The sequence below is a fragment of the Orcinus orca genome, chromosome 4 (assembly GCF_937001465.1).
Source record: "Orcinus orca chromosome 4, mOrcOrc1.1, whole genome shotgun sequence".
Taxonomy (NCBI): Eukaryota; Metazoa; Chordata; class Mammalia; order Artiodactyla; family Delphinidae; genus Orcinus; species Orcinus orca.
The window spans coordinates 50086668-50108087 of record NC_064562.1 but is presented as its reverse complement, the minus strand read 5'-3'; the positions used below and the strand labels follow the sequence as shown (position 1 = coordinate 50108087).

The window sequence follows — 21420 nt, the reverse complement described above, 5'->3', positions numbered from 1 at the left end:
GGGATGTTCAGGGGATGTTCAGGGATGTTATATTTTTATTTTACAGTATTTATTATACAAAGGACATACTAGAATAATGCACATTTTATCACTTGAATAGGGTTTAGCCTTTGACCTCTTAACTACATTGGTTATCTTTCAAACATATGGGGGCTGACTTCTTCCCAACCTTCATGTCTTAGCTTAAATGCCACTGGCTCAGAGAGCCCTTCCCAGCCCTTCTGAAATTTTTAAAATTCTGTTAATCCCTATTTTAGATCTGCTTTTTTCTGTGACAGACAAATAAAGTACTCCAAACATGCACATTTTTCCTTACATTCCCCATCTTCTCTTAGCAGCTAGGCTTCGGACTTCAAAGCGGGGGCAGGCAATTCACCTGGAGATGGAAAAGCAAATGTTTAGTAGACAAATATTTGCTGGACCATGAAGAGATAGTGGGGCACAGAGTGGATTCTGATTTCTAGGTCCTGCCTAGAGTTTCCCCCAGCAACCTAGCCCATATTCTTTGCAGATTATCTCTGGTGATATCTCTATTCTGGGAACAGTTCTTTTATCTAAATTCTTTAGGCAGCTAAGGGGGAGGTAAAATGAAATCCATGCCAAAGAGACACATTTTTGTGTGGCAAATTTTCTCCTTCACAGTATGAAGTAGGGATTGTGGCTCAGTTTGGTTTTTTTCTATATGGCTATCAAATTGTTCAAGTATTAATTGCTGAAAAGACTTTCTTTTTCCCATTGAATTGCTTTTGGCAACTTTGTAAAAAGTCAAATAACTGTATAAGTGTTAGTCTAAAGTTGGGCTTTCTATTCTGTTCCATTGATCTACTTGTCTATCCCTACACTAGCACTACACTGTCTTGATTACTGTAGCTTTGTAGCAAGTCTTAAAGTCAAGTATTGTAAGTCCTTTTTGCTCATTTTCAAGATTTCTTTAGATATTCTAAGTCCTTTGCATAGCCATACAAATTTTAGAATCAGTTTGTCAACTTCTACCAAAAATACCTCATAGGACTGTGGTTGAGATTACATTGAATCTATAGGTCAAATTGGAAGAATTGACATCTTAATATTATTGAGTCTTCCAATCCATGAATATGGTACACCCTCCATTTATTTAGGTCATCTGTCAGCAACATTTTGTAGTTTTCATTATAAAAATCATGCCCCCAATTTTAAAATTTACTCCTAAGAATTTTCTGATCTGTGAGTTTTTGTAAATAGAATTATTTAAATTTCATTTTTTAGTATTTGCTGCTTCTATACGGAAATACAATTGATTTCTTTTGTATATTGACTTGGTATTCTGTGATCTTGCTAAATTCACTTTATTTATTTTTTGTTTTGTTGTTTTGTATATTCTTTAGAATATTCTGCATAAACAACCATTAGAGTGGCTAGAGAGTTTTACTTCTTCCTTTCTGATCTTTAGAACTCTTTATTTTCCTTATTACACCAGCTAGGATCTCCAATAAAATGCTGAATAGAAATGGTGGGGGTGGACACCCTTGCCACCTTCTGATCTTGGACAAAAGGTTCAGTATTCCATTATTAAGTATAATGTTAACTGTAAATTTTTTTTGTGTGTGTGAATGTGTCATATTGAGGACTTCAAGCTTTGCTTTGCCCTTGGTGAGCCACAACTGCATTCTGTTTAGTTCTCTTAGTGTTAGATGGGCTGCTTGGAGTTTGCCTCTTGTGTGTGTTGTTCAGGGGTCAGTCAGAGATTTGGGAAGAATTTATAGACACAAGTTGAGTCTCCCCTCTGTGGTTTTCTCTTTTCCTGGGTATATCCCTTCAATTTCCAGTTTCTGTAGTAGCCCCAAACTTTGTCCTTTGATTCCTCAAGCAAGTAAGACTGCAGATTTCTATCCAAATTCTAACTGTCCTTTGTCTAGAAAAACCTCCAAAATGGAAACACTTACAGTGATATTCCTTTCAAATGTCCATTCTCTTCCAAATCTCTCTGCTTCTAGTAACTCTCCAGTGTCAGATAGCTGTGTTTTTATTTTTTAATTTAAAAATTTTACATTCCATTTACAGTTATTACAAAATATTGGCTATATTCTCTGTATTGTATGATACATCCTTGATACTTCTATTTTAATATAATTTCTCCAATGTTTACAGTTGTTTCCTGTGAGAAGTTTGGTCCAATGTAAACAACTTCAACATTATCAGACATGGAACTTACATTTTAAAATAATGTGGTCGAAATAGTCCTTACAGAGAATGTGGAAATTAAGCAAAGATTTCAAAGAAGAGAGGGATTTAGCCAAAGTGGCAGGTTTTTTTGAAAAGCCTCCAGGCAGACACAAGAGCAATAACCAAGGTGGGAAATACCTGATATGTTAGAGGAATAGCAAGAAGAGCAGGGTTTTCAGGAAAAGAGTGGTGTAAGCAGACATGCATTTGAGAACAGTATGGAGGTTCCTTAAAAAACTAAAAATTGGGCTTCCCTGGTGGCGCAGTGGTTGAGAGTCCACCTGCCGATGCAGGGGACGCGGGTTTGTGCCCCGGTCTGGGAGGATCCCACATGCCGCGGAGCGGCTGGGCCCGTGAGCCATGGCCACTGAGCCTGCGCATCCGGAGCCTGTGCTCCGCAACGGGAGAGGCCACAACAGTGAGAGGCCCGCGTACCACACACACAAAAAAAAACAACCCTAAAAATAGAACTACCATATGACCCAGCAATTCCACTACTGGGCATATACCCTGAGAAAACCATAATTCAAAAAGAGACGTGTACCCCAATGTTCATTGCAGCACTGTTTACAATAGCCAGGACATGGAATCAACCTAAATGTCCATCAACAGATGTATGGATAAAGAAGATGTGGTACACATATTCGATGGAATATTATTCAGCCATAAAAAGGAATGAAATTGAGTTATTTGTAGTGAGTTGGATGGACCTAGCTTATGTCATACAGAGTGAAGTAAGTCAGAAAGAGAAAAACAAATACCGTATGCTGATGCATATATATGGAATCTAAAAAAGTGGTACTGATGAACCTAGTGGCAGGACAGGAATAAAGACACAGACGTAGAGAACACAGACTTGAAGACATGGGCGGGGGGAGCGGGGAAGGGGAAGCTGGGATGAGGTGAGAGAGTGGCATGGACATATATACACTACCAGCTGTAAAATGGATGGCTAGTGGGAAGCTGCTGCAGAGCACAGGGAGATCAACTCGATGCTTTGTGATGACCCAGAGGGATGGAATAGGGAGGGTGGGAGGGAGGCTCAAGAGGGAGGAGATATGGGGATATGTGTATACATATAGCTGATTCACTTTGTTGTACAGCAGAAACTAACACAACATTGTAAAGCAATTATACACCAATAAAGATGTGGGAAAAAAATAACCTCTGCTATTTTGTGAATAGATTATATGGATACAAACATAGAAGCAAATAATTAGCTAGGAGAATTAGTTGTTGCAAGAGTTCACAGGAGAGATAATGGCCACTCAAACCAGAGTGGACATGGTGAGGATAGTGAAGGGCTAGATATGTTATGAAGGAAGAACCAAAAGATTTTTCAATTGATTGGATGTTGCGTGTGAAAGAAAGTGAGGTGTTCAGAATGTCTCCACGTTTTTCTGGCAAGTAAGGATGATTTCTGTATAACACAGAAGGATGGAATTGCCATCAACTGAGTTGGAGAAGGCTATGGGTGAATCAGTTTAATAAGACAAAGTCTGTGCCCTAAAAGGCTCACACTCGTAAGTAAGAGAGATACTTAACCAACGTGATCAACTAACTGAAGTAATGTGGTAAGTGCTTTTTACAGTAGTTCTATGGGGACCAGAAGAGATAAAAATTATCATTTCACTTTGTGATGAGGGAACAGCTGAGAAGGGATCAATATATTGAAGAATAAATAGGATGTGAAACAACAGGGAGGAAGGAATTAGTAATGGAAAAATAATCATGAGCAAGAACGTAGAAATGCAAAAATTAATGTTAAGGGCTTGGGAATGGGACAGATAGGTGTGAATTGAGGTAAGGATGTGTCATAATGATGGTAGGGAAAGGGATGGGGCACTTGGAGGGAGGGAAGTATAGGACAAAAGATATAATCAAGCTAAAGAACATATTTGCTCATGAGCTTGCCCTTACCCAACAGGCATTGGGGAAGTGGAAAGAGGTACTTTTGAACAGTAACGTGAAAATCCTTGGATGGAAAATAAACCAGTAATTTGTTTGTTTTCTTTTTGTTGTTGTTGTTGTTACTTATCCAAAGACAATTAAACATATTATAAATAAATCACAGAAATATATATTCAACGTTGTAGTTCTAAAGTGTGGTACCTAAAGACGTTCCCTGAGCTGTTCTATTGCATTATTATGAATTCAATTTGATGATTTTTTTTCCTGGCATGATTTAATGACTTCTCATAATATTAAATAGATGGGAAAAACACACACTCACAAAGTGAATAATGCCAGTTTTCCCGTTCATTTGGGTAAGGTATTAAGTGGTTAGTTGTTTGCCAATGTATTCTATGAATCAAAAATGTTTTATAACCATTGTAAAAAAATTAATGCTTTTGAGGCTCATGATTGTTTCTTCTTTTCAAGTCATGGGCCCCAGGGATGAGACATCAGGGGACTTTCAGTAGCAGTCAGTTAAAAGCATGAAATATATTTATTTCTCTTACTCATTTAACAAAAGGTGCTATAAAATGTTTGATGCTGTTTTGCATGTATTTAGATACATGTTAGTTAATCCAAAAATACTGTTGTTTTTGGAGGTCTAGAAGAAACAATGCTTTCCTTGGGATATTTTAGGATGATCAAAATGTCTTGAGAAGAAGAGGCAGGGGCCCTTGCTGATATTAATTGTTGAGTGGTATTTAAGATTGATTAATATTTATGATTTCTATATAACACAGAAAGAAAAACTGGTTTTAGGACAAACAGATGTGGATTTTAATTCTGGATCCCTCTTCTAAGTAGTAGTTTGAGATTGGCTGAGTCTCAAAATCTTTCAGTTTCATCTTTAAAATGAAGATAATACCTTTTCTATCTTAGCCCTCAGTAACTATGAAGACCAAAGGGGAAACCTATGTGATGGTAACATGAACATTATAAAGCACTCTTTGAATGTAAGACATACTAACTCCTATTATTTCCATACACTGTAGATTACATAATGAAAGGTACATCTTCCTGGCAAAGGATGTATGTGAGATTTAATCCACTCCTGAGATAACATAGAGTTACATAAAAGTGATGTATGAATTGGTGTCCTTGATTTTTATGATCCTAACATTTTTAATCTACTCATATAGGTTTTTTCCTTTTAGATTAAATAGTAAGCACGTTAATAATCAGTTTTCATGTGTTCACTACATCACACCTTTTATATGTCCACATATCTGTCTTTTAAACAAAAATTACTTAATTAACTTAAGATAAAATTGTTCTGAAATGAAGATCTGGGTTGAAGTTTTAAGAAATACGTTAGAGGACAGGTCTATAGTTGCCAGTTTCTAGTGCTTGCCCCCAAATTTTCAGATGCTTACATTTCTTCCTGAGTATTTCAGCTATTGTGTGAGATGAATTGTTCATTACAAGTTAATGTTATTTTTAGTGAGTAAAACAGCACAGACCAGTAGACTGCGAAATTCAGTATAGTTCAGACTTATTTGGTAAGAGGATGGCTCTCAAAATCTACAAAAGAACCTTTGTTGAATTCTTTCCATACATTATTGGCCCATACATACAGTAGCCAATTTTGAATTTAGAAATGAACTAATTTAAGCCATAACTCAATAATGGAGTGTTCAATTACAGTTATTTCTTTTTTTATTTACAAAGCTTTTGATTTTGTTGTAAGAAATATCCATGGCATGAAGCGTCTGCATGAGTGGTAGGTGTCTAAAAACTGAATCATCACCATCATCATCATCATAATCAACCAGATTTAAAAAGGAACCACTATTTTTGTCCTCAAATAGTAAGTTAAATATGTAATTCTAAAAAAAAATTTTGCTAGAACTTGTATAATCATGTTCTATCTTCAGAGAAAACAGATGGAGGCTTACTCTGGTAGGACATTATAGAATGAATACAATTATTGAAAGTGACAAACTAGTCATTGGAGAGATATTCCAAAGACCCAATTTCTAACTGAATATGATTCATCTTATGACTTTTATATATGTAAATGATTTGGTAGCCTAGTAATGGCAAATTGGATCTATTTAAAGTAAGATGGCAGTAGTGTCACTTTTAGGATATAAAATATCTGAGACATAAGACATGTCTCTTTTGAAAACTGTTTGAACTTGGGCTTTGATAATGTTTTAAAAAATTATTTCTAAATGGCATTCATTGTGTAATACATAAGGAAACTTTTCTGTAGCAAATATACCTTTATTTTAGTATTTTAGGAATGTGGGTTAATTGTTGGATTTAGGATACCCTAAGCTGCTCTGCATAGAGTAGTATTAAGAGCCTATTTTATATTTCTATACTTATTACTTTTCAAAATGAGGTGATTGGCATCTCATATCTCATTTGATTAGTTCATTACTCAAGTTATGTTCTTTTCCTTTCATAAAGGAAACCATAATGATATTTTGGATTTCAATGTAATAATGCTTCAGGGAAATGATGTGTGTGGTACGTGTGTGTGTGTGTGTGTGTGTGTGTGTGTGTGTGTGTGTTTGCTTTTCTATTATGTCATTTGGGAGGAAGCTAGGCATTAATGATGTCATGGCTATTTTTAATGCTAACAAAGCCCTTTTAATCTGTAATGCTAACAATATTCAACAGAAGCCTATTCGTGGAACTATCTTGTATAGGAAAAACATACATTTAAATATGCAAACTTATAGAAGCAAAGCCTTATCATCTGACTGTTCCCAGATCTCATTGGTATTGTCTGATTTCACAGATTTTTCCCTTTTACCAGGCCAGCCACTTCTGGCCCTGTACTTGCATATACTCTTACAGCAGTTAATTACAGCCATTGGTCAAGAGCAGTTTGGCTTACTATTTTCATAGCAATAAAAGGAATAGAGTAATGATTTTATATCTTAACTAAAGCTGAACCATAAGTGATGTAACTGTAGGCCCTCCAATTTAATTTTCCAGACTTGCAAATAGATAACAATTGTAAAACTAAATCAATTTTATTTACTTTTCAGACCATGTGGATGAGCGGACAGTATGCAATGGAATTGCCCCGGAAAAAGACGTAGATGGATTTCATATTATTAACATTGGAAGACTATGCCTGGATCAGCATTCTCTCATACCTGCCACTGCTAGTGCTGTTTGGGAAATTATCAAACGAACAGGTTGGTCTATGGGACATGGGTGCTAAGTACCAAAATGAGCATTTTCACATTGTCTTGAAAGAGAGTGAAAGAAAATAAGCATTAAACTTCAATCTACAGGAATATACAAAGTTACAGAAGTCAAAGAATAATCTGAAATAAGATAAAATGAAGAACACATGCCAGGTTACAAGAAACTGCTGTTTCACCTTTCAGGGAGTGAATTTTCCAAATAGAAAGTTTATCTCCCTACTCTAAAACTATAAGCTGAAGGTATTTTCATGTACATTTTTCAAAATGTATTATGTTTTTCCTTACCTTTAAAAACAAAATATGCTGGGCTTCCTTGGTGGTGCAATGGTTAAGAATCCGCCTGCCAATGCAGGCAACTTGGGTTCTAGCCCTGGTCCGGGAAGATCCCACATGCCGTGGAGCAACTAAGCCTGTGCACCACAACTACTGAGCCTGCGCTCTATAGCCCGCGAGCCACAACTACTGAAGCCCGTGCTCTAAGAGCCCGTGCTCCGCAACAAGAGAAGCCACTGCAATGAGAAGCCCCTGCACCACAACGAAGATCCAACGCAACCAAATAAATTTATAAACAAATAAATAAAATAAGTTTATTTTTTAAAAAAATGTGCCGAACATTTTGTACCATCTCTAATGAGCTAGGTTTTCTTTATAAACACTTGCCCTTGAATTGTGCTCTAAATTCAGTAATGCTCTCAAAGACCCTCGATAGTTCTCCTGCCTTCATCACTGTCTCTTACATTTTTGGCAGCATCTCCTCCTGCTAATCTTCTCTTTTCTAACTGAGGGAGAGAACTTCCAAGGGCAAGCAGATCCTAGAATTATACTCTTAGAATGTTAGTACTTAGAAAAGCCTTAATTCTAATTTTTTCATTTTACTTATGAAGATACTATGCCCCAAAGAGATTAAGTGTGTTAAATCTGTAAGCTTTATCTTTCAGACCTTTCTAAGTCCATAAATTTAGTGCTTCTCTCCTATAGAATAAAGTGCATGAGTTTTGTGAAAAATACTTTTTCCCCCACTTCATTTTGTCCTAGATTTGCTCCAAGTTTGATTGCCAATTAATCTTGACCTTGCACTTTGCTTGCTTTGTGATTAGTAGTTAATATTTTGTCTCCACTCTTCTAACACTTCATATGAATTTTAATGTTTAAAACTAATTTAATGGAAGCTTGAAAATGTCTGTGGTTTTTTAATGAGGCCATAATGAGAGGGAACATGACAGATCCAAGAATTATAAAAAGAAATATTTATAAATAGTGAATGTGGGAACATTATAGACAAGCCACAAAATAATTCAAATTAAATTAGAAGTTTTTAAAGAATACTGCAGTTGGCTGTTGAGATGTTTACTTTGCTTCTTGTTGCTTATTCTTCATTTAAACCAAACTCTGTGTTTTAAGGAATTGAAACATTTGGAAAAAATGTGGTTGTGGCTGGAAGATCCAAGAATGCAGGGATGCCCATCGCCATGCTCTTACACACTGATGGAGAGCACGAACGGCCAGGAGGTAGGGGCAACCTGGAGATTCTATGTACTCTTACAGTTTTCTCACTTACAATCATCAAATAAATGTGTTTGAAAATGTGACATAGAATATTTATGGGCTTCTGCAAATAAAGAAGCCCATAGAATATTTATGGGCTTCTGCAAATATTTATGGGCTTCTGCAAATATTTATGGGCTTCTGCAAAAAAAAAATAGAATATTTATGGACTTCTGCAAATTTCCCTTTATTCCCTATCTAATGACATGAGCACCTTGACAATGAATAAAAGAATTACTGGAAAAATGTGGCCCCTTTGTTCCTACTTTATCCTTTGGCTATATATACTTCCTTTATATCATTAAAAATATAGACATTAAGAAGGGTAGAAAGGCTAGATACATACTAGATACATAAAAATCACATGTTGATAGATATCTGTATACCCATACACACCACCCCCCTAAAACACACCACCAATATATAGATATGTTTGGTGTTTTTTTTTTTTTTTTTTACCATTATTAACCTTGGTGAATTCCAGTTTCCTGATTTCAAATTTTCAAATACAGTTGACTGTTGAACAACACGGGTTTGAACTGCGCAAGTCCACATATACATAGATTTTTTTTTTCACTAAATACATACTACAGTACTATATAATCTGTGGTTAGTTGAATCAATGGATGTGGAATCATAAATCCAGGGGCTGACTGTAAAGTTACAGGAGGATTTTTGACTGTGCAGAGGGTGGGTGTCCCAGACCTCCGCGTTGTTCAAGGGTCAACTGTACTAATTTTATGATCTTGGTTGACGTAATGCATATGAAATATTTTTTTAAGCCACAAAGCCCTTAGGAAAAGGAAGCCCAATGATAACATACCACTTATATAAAATTACAAATTATTAGAGTTTGAATTGTTTGTGCCTGCCTGGACTTAAGGACTTAAATATTGCAACAAATCAAAATGTGTATGTGGATCATAGTAAACTAGGGCCTGATAATGACTCAAAGAAACTTTAAAAAGCCTTAGTTTTGAAGAGCTTTTTGAAAGGCCAAACCTGGTAATATCAACATAGTTTTCATGGTAACCATCTACAAAGTTGCATCTCTAGCTTAACTATTCACTTCTAACTTAATCTGTTAATGCTCATCTATCTCTTAGGGTATAATAAAGATATTGATTCATATTTACCTTTATTTAACAGTTTCTGTTAAGCAAGGAAAAACAACCAGGAAAATTTACCTAGGTGTACCATTTTTGTTGGAAGATTTTGACCAAGAGCCAAAATAGGCAGTTTTTTCTTCATTTTCAACATATTATTTTCTTATTTCATCAATAACATAACAAGCAGCACTATGCAGCTCTATTAATTGCACAGCACTTTCTCATGAACTATCTTATTTCATTCTCAGTAATTCTGGAATATATTCATATTCACATTTTGCAGCTAAAGGAAGTGAGCTTTAGAGACTTCAGTGACTTACCCAAGGCCATTCAAGGAAGTGGTGTACAAAGCTGGGAGCTGGGTGCTGACTGTCTGGTTAGGAGGATAGACTTGAAGTCAGACCCCTCCCCTGCCAAGCCCTGTATCCTTGGGTACGTCATTTAATCTGTGTAAGTCTCCACTTCCCTCATTTGTAAAGTGCAGATAATATTAATATCTCCTTCATTGGGTTATTATGAAAATTGAATGAGACTTGTATGTAAAGCACTCTTCACAGTGCCTGACACAGTAAGTTAAGTAAGCCCTTGGTACATGTGAACTGTGACTATTACTGTTATTTCCATTATTATGCTTAGATAATAATCTGTGGCCATACTAACTAAAAAGTTTAGAATAACATAATCCAAGGTCAATGATGTATTTTTCACCTTCATTTGAAATTTTATTTTCTTTTTCTGTAGGTTTTATATTTACTTTTATTTGGATCAAATCTAATCTTTGTTGTAATAATTTGCATAAACATAGAATTTATAAAGTTAATATTAGATTATAAATATGACATCGTAATATTCCAAAGTTTACATTGCACTTTTTCTTGTGGATATTAATATATTGTGTGCTAATTTCTTGATAAATTTCAATTTTGAATTATTTTTCTATAAAATACCTAAGTCTAAGTAAGTTAATTTACCTCTTATTTATGCAATTTTAAATTAGATAGTCCTATGTCATAAAACACATTTACTTTATAAATATTTTATACTTTGTGTTACAAAATATTTTCACTTGAATGCATGTTAGAAATTGAACAAAATTGGAATTAGATATAGTACTAGTTACTTAAACGCCAGGTGGTTAAATTTACAGTTATAGTGGCATACAGGTGCCGTTATAATTACAGTATCTAAAAGGTAATAAATTGTATTAAAAATGATGTTGGATAGTTCGCAACATGGGTGGTGTTTATTAATCTCATGCATATTTAATAGGAGTATGGTGACATATATGATTAGTATAATGAATTGTTGAGAGCCGCTTACTGAAGATTTGCAGTCTGTGGGAAAGTTAATATTTCAAATGTCCATGTCTGCTAGAGCAGTAATGATGTGCAGTGACTACATGTGCATTGTTAGCTTATGGACATAATGAAGGAGGATTAACTGGGCAAATTCATATCTATAGAACTTGTTCTGATGACACGCAGAATGTTGAGCATTTAGCTCACACTGTACTTCTTTGCCAGAAAAGATTCAGAGCCCAAATGATTCATTTGTGTCTTAAAGCCAAAGATAATTGCACTAGAAGAAAAATGGCGATACTGTAATTTAGCTTGATTAATATGTGTCTACACAGGGCTGGCTTTTAGTCTTGATTATTTAGGACATGGATCCCGGCTGTTTTGTGAGAAAGAGCTTCTTTTAATTCTTCAAGGGCTTAAAATATTTAGAGGACTGAGAATGTGCTAAAATCTTGAGGTAAAGAATTAGTGCTGATACTCAACACAGCAGGATGCTGCAGGGAGATAACCTTCTGCTGAGGACATGTCATCACAGGAGGCTTTAAAGATGACATGACATTCAAGCCACTGTGTACTTTATAGAGAGTGAGAGATAGTTCCTGTCTTCCAAGAGCTTATAGTCTTGGTGGTGGTAGGGTGGGGGGACAGAGTACAGAGGGGGCATGATATGCAAGTATGGGTGATTTAAATGATAAATATTTAGTGGCACAAAATAAAATTCAGCATCCCTAAGAAAGCATTCAATTTGCTAAGGGAAGCCCTTGGTTAATTGAGGGAACGTAAAGAGATTGACAGTGGAGTCTCTTCTCATGAGCCCCACTACTTGTTAGGATGTTTTAATATCATTGTGATCACCTATAATTCACTGGTATTCTTTTAATGTCTTTGTATGTAGTAACCTACCCAGGTAACTTAACCTTTCAGTTTTCAGAATGAAAACTGAATACTATTGGCTTTAGCACAATGTCTTTATGTTTAGCTTACCCTGATGGAGTAAAACAGAGTTCTCCAATTTCTCTGAAACAGTTTTTTTTTTTTTTCCTTTAAGATAACAAAGTGCCATAATGACCAGGCATTATGTGTATTAATTATAACCAAAGGAATACATAGTCTGATTTTATTTCAAATTCTTTTAGAGTAAATTCATTTCTGCCTATTTTATATTCTTACATAGGGCATGTCATCTAAATAGATCCCCCTAAATGACCACAACATGCTCCTCCTTTTAACTAAAAGGTTGGGGTACTATTGCAGTGGCATTGGTTGCTGGGACTTTTTAAAAGAGCATTTTGGAAGAGTCAGCAACTAAGCTGATTTTGCTTAGAGTCCTTTGGGATATTCTTGACTTCATTCAGGTAATAGGCATTCAGTGCGTATTCTCTGTGAAACACTGGGGTGGGGGTGTGGTACAGGGGTGAAGAAGACTTGGCCCCCTGTTTCCAGAAGATGACAGACTGCATCTTCAGGACACTGTGTTTCTCAAAGCACAGCTTCCGCATTGGTGTTCAGCTTTTGCACTCAAGCTGCCCACCTGCTGCAACTTCTATATATCAGGTATTTTTCATTCAAGGGGACATCCTATCTAAATGGAAAACCACAAGATATTTTGTCAGTGTGATGCCTTTCCTTTGTGAAAATTGGCTCCAGTTGTGAAAATGAACATTTTTGCTAGCCTGGGAGCATTCTCTCTCACCTACAGGAGGGGCCTTCAGGTAGTAACACAGGAATGGATGTTCCAGGCAGTGCAGTGTAATATGAGTGGTTATGTGTGATTAAGCTCAACACAGTGCCAGGTTGGACCAGGTGCTCTCAAGTTTCAAAGAGAGGAGACAAAAAGGAACACCTAGGAGAGAGGAGTCACGCAAAGCAATCACGCCTCCCGGACGGAGATTCTTAGTCTTGTTGCCAGTGGAATGGAGTGGGACTTTTGCTGCCGCTGTGGAATGAACCATTGTCAAATGGGGGCAGGGGGACGGCAGGCATTTATAGTCTTTTCTCCTCCCATTCCGCTATTCCTAAGGTAGAAGTACTCGTGGTAAGATATTGGGGGTATTATGTTTTATGACGCCTCTGTGTTGACTAAACTTTACTGAATTACAGCTTTGAGTTTGCATAGTGGAAAGCAATAGAAAAGAACAAATGCTTGTTGTAGTCTCATTTTCTAATTTGAATAGTCGGAGTACTGTTTCATTTTCAACATCTCTGAAATTCAGCCAGCTAGTATCTGGAAAGCAATGTACTTGGAAAAATGTCACATATTCTCACATCAGGCAGCTAGAACTATTAGTTGCCCTGTTGAAAATAACATTAAACACTATTTAAAATATAAAGTGAAGTCCAAATCTTTTTTTTTTCCCCTTTCATTTTCCCTCTTTCCTCATGACCTCAAAGTACCAGGCATTTTTTTTTCATAATTATCAGCACAAAGCATCCCTTTTCTGATGTCTATAAGCCCGATTATTCAAAGCATCACTTGTTAGGATATTCATTTCTGCTCCACCAGCCTTTTCAGCCATTCATCCCATCGAGTTCCCCCTGGTACCTTATGCTGAAGCTTCATAGAACTGCACATTGTTCCCCAAACACACCATCTCTGCCAGGCCTCCTTTCCATTACATACCCTGTTCCCTCTGCAGGGAATGCTGTTTCCCCTCACTCGCCTGCTTTCCTCTCACCTCCAGCCCACCTTTCAAGATGTGCAGCAAATCTAACTTTTACATGTTATATGTGCTGCCATCCCAGTACTAATCCTGTTGCATATTGATTGTCTACCTGGTCCCCTTTTCTACACAGACATAGTAAATATGAACTGCTCAATGACAAATATTTTGTCTTAGGCTTTTTGTATCTCTGAAATTTAGCACAGGGCTTGGCATGTAATAATGCAACTAGTCAGTGAATCAATAACAGTTTATTTAGTGTTTCCTGTGTGCCTGTATTGTGGAAAATAAGACTGCAGGCTAGGGATTTAAAATAAAATACTGCCGTTTATGGAAAAAAAAAATCCCTATATAGTGGGGAGGAGGGAACAGAAGCAGCTAGGTACTCACTATAAACTAACTCCTTCATATTTTAACATTATAGGCATTTACATAAAAGTATAACTTATGACTCCCCTTTTGCCCAAGAGTCAGATCACAGGAGAGGAGAATGCCTCACGACCATCAGAAAGGGGAGAGGAGACCTAAGGATACTGGGAAGGGAAGGAAAATTATTGCTGACAGCATTAATTGAAAGAGGTCACAGCATTTTTCCAGTAAAACATTTAAAATCTATCATTTCGTTTAGACTTTTTTTTTTTTTCTTGAGCTGCTGGCATGTAATGCTGCCTTCTTACAGAGGAGCTGATTTCTTTGTCACTAAGCATGGGAATATGATAATGAATAAATCAGATATTGCCCTGTCCTCTTGAGCTTACAGTTTAGTAGGAAAGACAGTGATCAAACAATTAGGTATGAATGATTAATCATTATAATTGTGCAAAATGCTGCAAAGGAGGAGAGCTTTCTATAATAAAAAGCTTGGTTGTGGGAAGGAGTGGATGATTTCTAGCTATAGTTATACATTAATGTTATACCTTTTTATGCCTATCTTTTGTACTATTGCAATGGAATGTTTTTATTGTCTACCTTCTGTCACTGTTCTTCACTTCAAACTAAAAAATCCCACCTCACAGACAAAACTAAAACTATATTCTACTTGAAGTTATTAAAAATTTCTAAAATCTCTAGAAGGAAAAAGTTCACTCTGTACAAAATAAATCATTCATACCATAATGGTAAATGATGATTTGATGATTTAAAAAAAAATCAGGTCAATGCCAAGCAGTGTTATTATACATATATATATGTATATATGTGTATATATATATATACATATATATATGTATATATATGTACTTAACTAGTAAGTACATCAGATAGAACTTCTGAAAATCTCTCCCACCCCCTCACACACACCACCATAGACACACTGAAGAACTTTTCCTTCACAACATTTATCAATTTGTGATTGTCATTTATTTGTGTCACTATCTGCTTAATTTTCATCATACTCACTGGACTATTAACTCCACAAGAGCGAAAACCATATCTCTTTATCTTCCCATTTTATTTCCAGCATCTAGCATAATAGCTCTCCAAAAAGTCTTTGTTCAATAAATGAATGAATAAATTCTCTTTATTTGTAGACCAAGAGTATCATGTAAGTTTTAATATGGCTATTCATAAGCTGTATTCTTAGGAGCACGGGTGTACCACAAGATTTTAAATGGTTCTGAGGCCAGCTAAAAAGGCCAAAAAGTGGGAGGTGGCCCAATTTCTGGAAATCTCCACCCCTTCCCCAAAATAGTTGGACTAATCCTCCCACTCATTAGCCTATGAAATTACCCAGCCCATAAAAACTAACCACCCCGTATTTCGGGGCCTCTCACCTCTTGAGATGACCCACACCCTGTGGAGTGTGTTTCTCTAAATGGGTTTAGTTTTTTTTTAAAAGGGACAAAAGTTAGTCAAATAAGTCTGGAAAATCTGGGTTAAACAAAATCAAACATATATCTTGACTGTGAATATAGTAATATAATATAACCTTTAATATAGTAAGTACTGTGAATCTGTGAGAGTAAAAGTCTTTAACCCTGAAAGTTGTTTTTATCCCCCCTAAAACTATTATATACATATATACACACACACACACACATATACATATATATGTGTGTGTGTGTATATATTTGTATTTATAGTTGCCATATTTGTATCTATAGATTTGCTAAATTTGTACTAATACACCCCAGAGGTCTAGCCTTTTTCCACACAGAGAATGAATTCAGAGCCTTGAGAATACTTATTTAGCCTTAGTCTATGGTCTTTTAAGCAAGTTTGCAGAATAAGACTTTGTAATAAGATTCCTGAGTTTCTTTCCATCTGTTAATCTTGGAAAGAAAAAAATAAAAATAAATGTAAAAATTATATAAAGCTTTAACAAATAGATCTCATACATACATCTCCCAGCCAAAACAACTAGAAAGGAAAGGGCAATACTTTGGCTCATGCCCCTTATCCCATGACTGAGCTGACTACCTCATTTTGGCTAAGATTTGGGAGGGTCTGATCGCTTTAAAATTTAGTTAGTTTTATATATATATATATATATATATATATATATATATATATAGCTTAAAATCTGTTTCACAGTCAGGAATACTGACCTAGCTGTTTGGTACCATGAGGAATTTCGTCACCTGGGAATTGATTCATGTGGATGATTTAACACATTTTATCACTATTAATAGGAAAATAATCCTAAAAATATAAGACTCCAAAGCCAATATTTTCCTTTATAACTGGCAACTTGTTTACACCATAGTTGCAGTCTTGATGGGTGAAGGTTGACTGCTGGAGCAGGAGAGCCTAGTGTTAATGAGAATAGGCTCTTTATCATATTGCCCGAGTGCACACTCTGTTCCTGCATTTCCCTAGAACTCAGTGTTCAGTTCATATAAGCTATTATACTGCATTTATTCTAAAAAGTATTTAAGGTGGTCCACAACAATATATGAAGCACAATGCAAATGAGAACTAGTTAAGAAAAAGGGGAAGCAAGGCCTGGAACTAAAATGGAGCCAAGAATAAAGCTACTATTAAAAATAGGCATATCATTAAATCTTCATGGATATTTTCCCCTGCCAAGCACACTGAATATGTGTTTGGTACATTTATTTAATTGAGTCTAAACTATACTTTCTGTGATAGGGTTACTAATTTCATCCTGTGAGCTTTTAGGCAGGAAAAAAAGATGACTAGTTACCCAAGTAAGTATCTTTAGAGTTAAAAATAAACACATGCTACAAAACAGAAATAGAGTCATGGATGTAGAAAACAAACTTATGGTTACCAGGGGATAAGATGGGGAGGGATAAATTGGGAGATTGGGACTGACATATACATACTACTATATATAAAATAGATAACTAGTAAGAACCTGCTAGCACAGGGGACTCTACTCAGTACTCTGTAATGGCCTATGTGGAAAAGAATCTAAAAAAAAAGAGTAGGTATATGTATATGTATAATTGATTCACTTTGCTGTACACCTGAAACTATAACTACAATGTTGTAAATCAACTACACTCCAATAAAGATTAATAAAAAGGAAACACATGCTCAGGATAAATAAAATATTTTCTGATATTAAGACCAAAAAATATTTTCTCCTAAAATTACTTATAAGCAGGGAACTATGTAATGGACTGAGTAATATTTATAACATGCTTTTTAATTTAATGAAACAGCCATATTTTATAGGGTTGTTTCTCTTATTGTTTAGCATAGATCAAAGCTACCATTGGCATACATTTCTCTGATCTCACTTAGACGTTTCTTCTCATTCTCAGTTTTTGAGTCATTCCCTTCTTCCCAAATTCTAAACCAGTGTTTCTCAAACTTAGCTGTCCACTGTAATCATCTGGGGGCTTTTAAAAATGTAGCCACCTAAGCCCAACACAGAACAATCATATCAGAGTCTTTATGAGTTGGATCTGAATATCGGTATTTTTTAGGAAGCTCCACAGAAGAATGTATACAGGGAGGGTAACTGAGGAAGACTACTCAAAGCATGGGAATGAGCCCAGGGCTTCACTTCCTGTTCCAGAGTCATTCCCTAGTCAATCTTTTCCGGCCTCATAGCTTTAAATACCACCTGTGTCACCTCTTACTCTGGACCCATATAACCACTGTCCACTTGACAACTCCACTTGGATGGTCAGTAGGCATCTCAAAATTACCATATACAAACCTTCACTCTTAATTTTACTCCCTTAGTCTTCCCTGTCTTAGTAAATGTCGCCATCAATTCACCCAGTTGCTCAGGCCATCCTTGACTTCTCTCTCTCACACCCCATGTCTTATCCATTAACAGTCTGTGTCAAATATACCCATGATCTCACCATCTTCACTAATAAGACCTTAGTTCAGACAGCCGTTATCTCACACTATAAAATTTACAAACCAGTTTCCCACCTCCACCCTTGTCTCATCTCCCACATGCAGTCTGTTTTCTAACTGGTGTGTCTCAATCATCTGTGGCTTCCCATAACACTCAAAACAATAAAACACCAGAATAACATCCAAATTCCTTACTACGATATGCAAGATCTTACATGATCCTACCTGGGCTGCCTCTCCTTACTCAATTTTTACCATTCTCACCTTCATCACTGCCCTCCAAGCCACACCTGCTTTTGCTTTCCTAGAACATGTCATACATGCTCACGTGTCAGGATCTTTGCCCTTGGTTTTCCTTCGGCCTAGAATGCTCTTTTTGGAAGTTATTTACATAATTATTTCCTCACTTCCTTCGGGTTTCTGTCCAAATGTTATCTCTCCAGGCTGTCCCTGACCACCTTATCAAAGTAGCACCTATGCTATTACTCTGTTTACTTACTCTGTGCTTTTTTCTTCATAGCACTTATTTCTATGCAAACTTTTTATTGTATATGTATTTGCTCATTTATATATTGTCTATGTTAAATGAATGAATCCATGATTTCGATTCAATAATTTTTGGCTGAAACCAGGGGAAGATCTTTTAACTATCTAGAGACAATGGTGGTCAAGATTCAGTAAGTCCTTCCTAATACTCTTTCTCACAAAAGAGATAGATTGAGATAGATGGTTAAAAGGAGTGGAATTGAAACGGTATTTGAGTAACTAAACGTGAAACCATATTCCTTAGTTGTCATCCACCTAGTGACCCAAGGTGTTTGGAAGATAACTGAAAGACTGATAAACAGCAAATCAAACCAGCCAGGTCTTGACCAGATACCAGATTAAAGTCTGGCCCATTTTAAGCATGAAAAGAAGGCTTAGATCTGAATACTCTGTAACTATATCTAAAGTTATTTAAACAAAGAAAAAACAGCTGAAGTTGAAACAGAAAACTTATAGTAGATGGAATTCAGGAGCCAAGAGAGTACAGTATTGTTTTAAGATCTGGGGAAATTAGCTCTTGATTATTTTACAAGTGGTAAAAATTAAAGCTGACAATGTCCTTTTTCTGTTAGAGACACATGTGTTTTCTGTCAGATGCTGTCTTATTAGTACTACCAGTGTGTTCCAGGTGAGATCTAAAGGCAGACTTTATCCCTAAGGAAAAAGAAGTGTCATCCAAGATCCCCCACTGGCCTCCTGAAAGAGTCAGGATGATAATCCCAGAAATGCTATTCTGCTGACCAAAGTGAACACATAGTGTTTCTCAGCTCTGATTTTACAACTGTGAACTCCAATGGTTCCTTTCCTTTCTGCTTAGGGCGGAGGCTGTGTAGTGAAGTGACTAGGAGCTTGGCCACTAGAGCTGAACTGAATAAATTTGAATTCTGACTCTTATATAGTTTTATGACCTTGGACAAATTATGGGCTTTTTGTACTTTCTCGGTTTTCTTATTTATAAAAATGTAAATAATATTAGTTTCTACCTCATAAAAAATACACTTACAGTGTTTGGTGAAGATTGTGTGAGTTAATACGTGTAAAGTACTAGAACAGTGCTAGACGTGTAGTAAGTTCTTATATAAGAGCTATTTTCATCACATATGTTTTGGCTCTGTGCATTTTGTTTTTTGTCTGTTTTATGCTTAAAGATGTAATTGCAGCTTATGGAGAGGGAAAGAAATACATGTTCAAGTTCAGAATCTTTAGGCCTCTCGAGGCATTTGTCCGAAAACAGAACTCAGGCTTCTCTTATCCAGCTAGTGCTATTCTGTTGACAAATACTGAGTTTTCCTTCTTGCGATTTCCCTGGTAATTTTCCCTTTCAAACAGACCATGGTATGAGTTAATATATTGGGAATGACTCATTTTTCCCTTAAAAAGTAACAAAGCAAAACCCTACATGTGAGATTCAAGCTCCTGTTGGATTTGCCATTTGGCTTCATCTGCTTATACAGGCACAAGCAAGTATGTATTTGAAGATTTGCCTCATGGAAAAGGAAGATGAGACTTGTCCTGCGTTGCTGTGGAAGATAGATCTAGGATCCTAGTAAAATTTGCCAAAAGGGAGACTTTAGCTCTTGTAAGAAAGAACTTTCCAAAAGTCTGGGCGAAATAATATGCCTCTAATTATTTTTATGGAAAATGATTTATCAGTTGGAAGGGATAGGAAAAGCATAAGGGAACTGAAGCAGAAGCAAACCAAATTCCTACTCACATCAAGAACCTCTCTCTTAGACCTTTAAGTGCCCCTGTGCTGTTCTTAGCTAGAGTAGATAATGGTTCTCTGTGCCAACACTGTAACTTATACCTCCTTTTAGTGTGGAGTTATCACATTGTATTATAATTCTGATTCACAGATCTGTTTTCCATATGAGAGGAGGGAATTGTGTATCTCCCTCACTTGGCATGGTCCTGGGATTATTTCTTGATTGTCGAATAAATGAATGTAGGGAATGGCTGGAAATGTCTGACAAAAGTAAATGCCTCATTTAGGTAATTTTAACAAAAAAATGATACTCTAAAATGAATCATATTGTGTTGTTTGTCTTAACATTTTTAAATAGAAAATATTAATTTCCTCAAATTTTAATTGCCAACAACTCTTTGCTACAATCTGCAGTTTTGCATAAATTACAGAGGTAATGATAGCCTAGAAAACTGTGCAGGTGGCTCCCAGTGAACAAGTCTTGATTGACTGTGGACTTTTATATAGTAAGAAGCATATCTTGCCCAGCAGCTAATTTATTAAGTTCTAACAGAACTCTGTGATTCTGGGAGATAGGTTCTAAGTCTTTTATTCTTATTATATCTTACAAACATGATGTAAAGCACTGGGCACAGTGAAGTTGCTTAATACTTCTTATAAAACATTTTCTTAACATCTTTATCAGAGTATAATCGCTTTACAGTGGTGTGTTAGTTTCTGCTTTATAACAAAGTGAATCAGCTATACATATACATATATCCCCATATCTCCTCCCTCTTGTGTCTCCCTCCCTATCCCACCCTTGTAGGTGGTCACAGAGCATTTTTATCTGGGTTTGTGTGATAGAAAAATTAAGCCTGAGCCCAGGCTCTTTTCATACTCACAATATGAGGATAAAACTGAGTGAGGGAAAAAGTCATCTGAGGGTCAGAGATATACATCATTTTATGG

At 36.1% G+C, this 21420-nt stretch overlaps 1 protein-coding gene across 2 annotated transcripts in view; it reads left to right on the top strand.

Moving 5' to 3' along the window:
- The window catches only part of MTHFD2L (methylenetetrahydrofolate dehydrogenase (NADP+ dependent) 2 like), a 141089-nt gene that overhangs the window by 36253 nt on the left and 83416 nt on the right, over window positions 1-21420 (top strand). For both annotated transcript variants that reach the window (XR_007476948.1, XM_049708985.1), the window contains exons 4-5: window positions 7161-7313; window positions 8727-8834. Coding sequence is in view for 1 of the 2 variants with exons in the window: in XM_049708985.1 (XP_049564942.1) it covers window positions 7161-7313; window positions 8727-8834 (261 nt within the window). In the remaining variant the exon portion in view is untranslated. The remainder of the gene's footprint in view (window positions 1-7160; window positions 7314-8726; window positions 8835-21420) is intronic.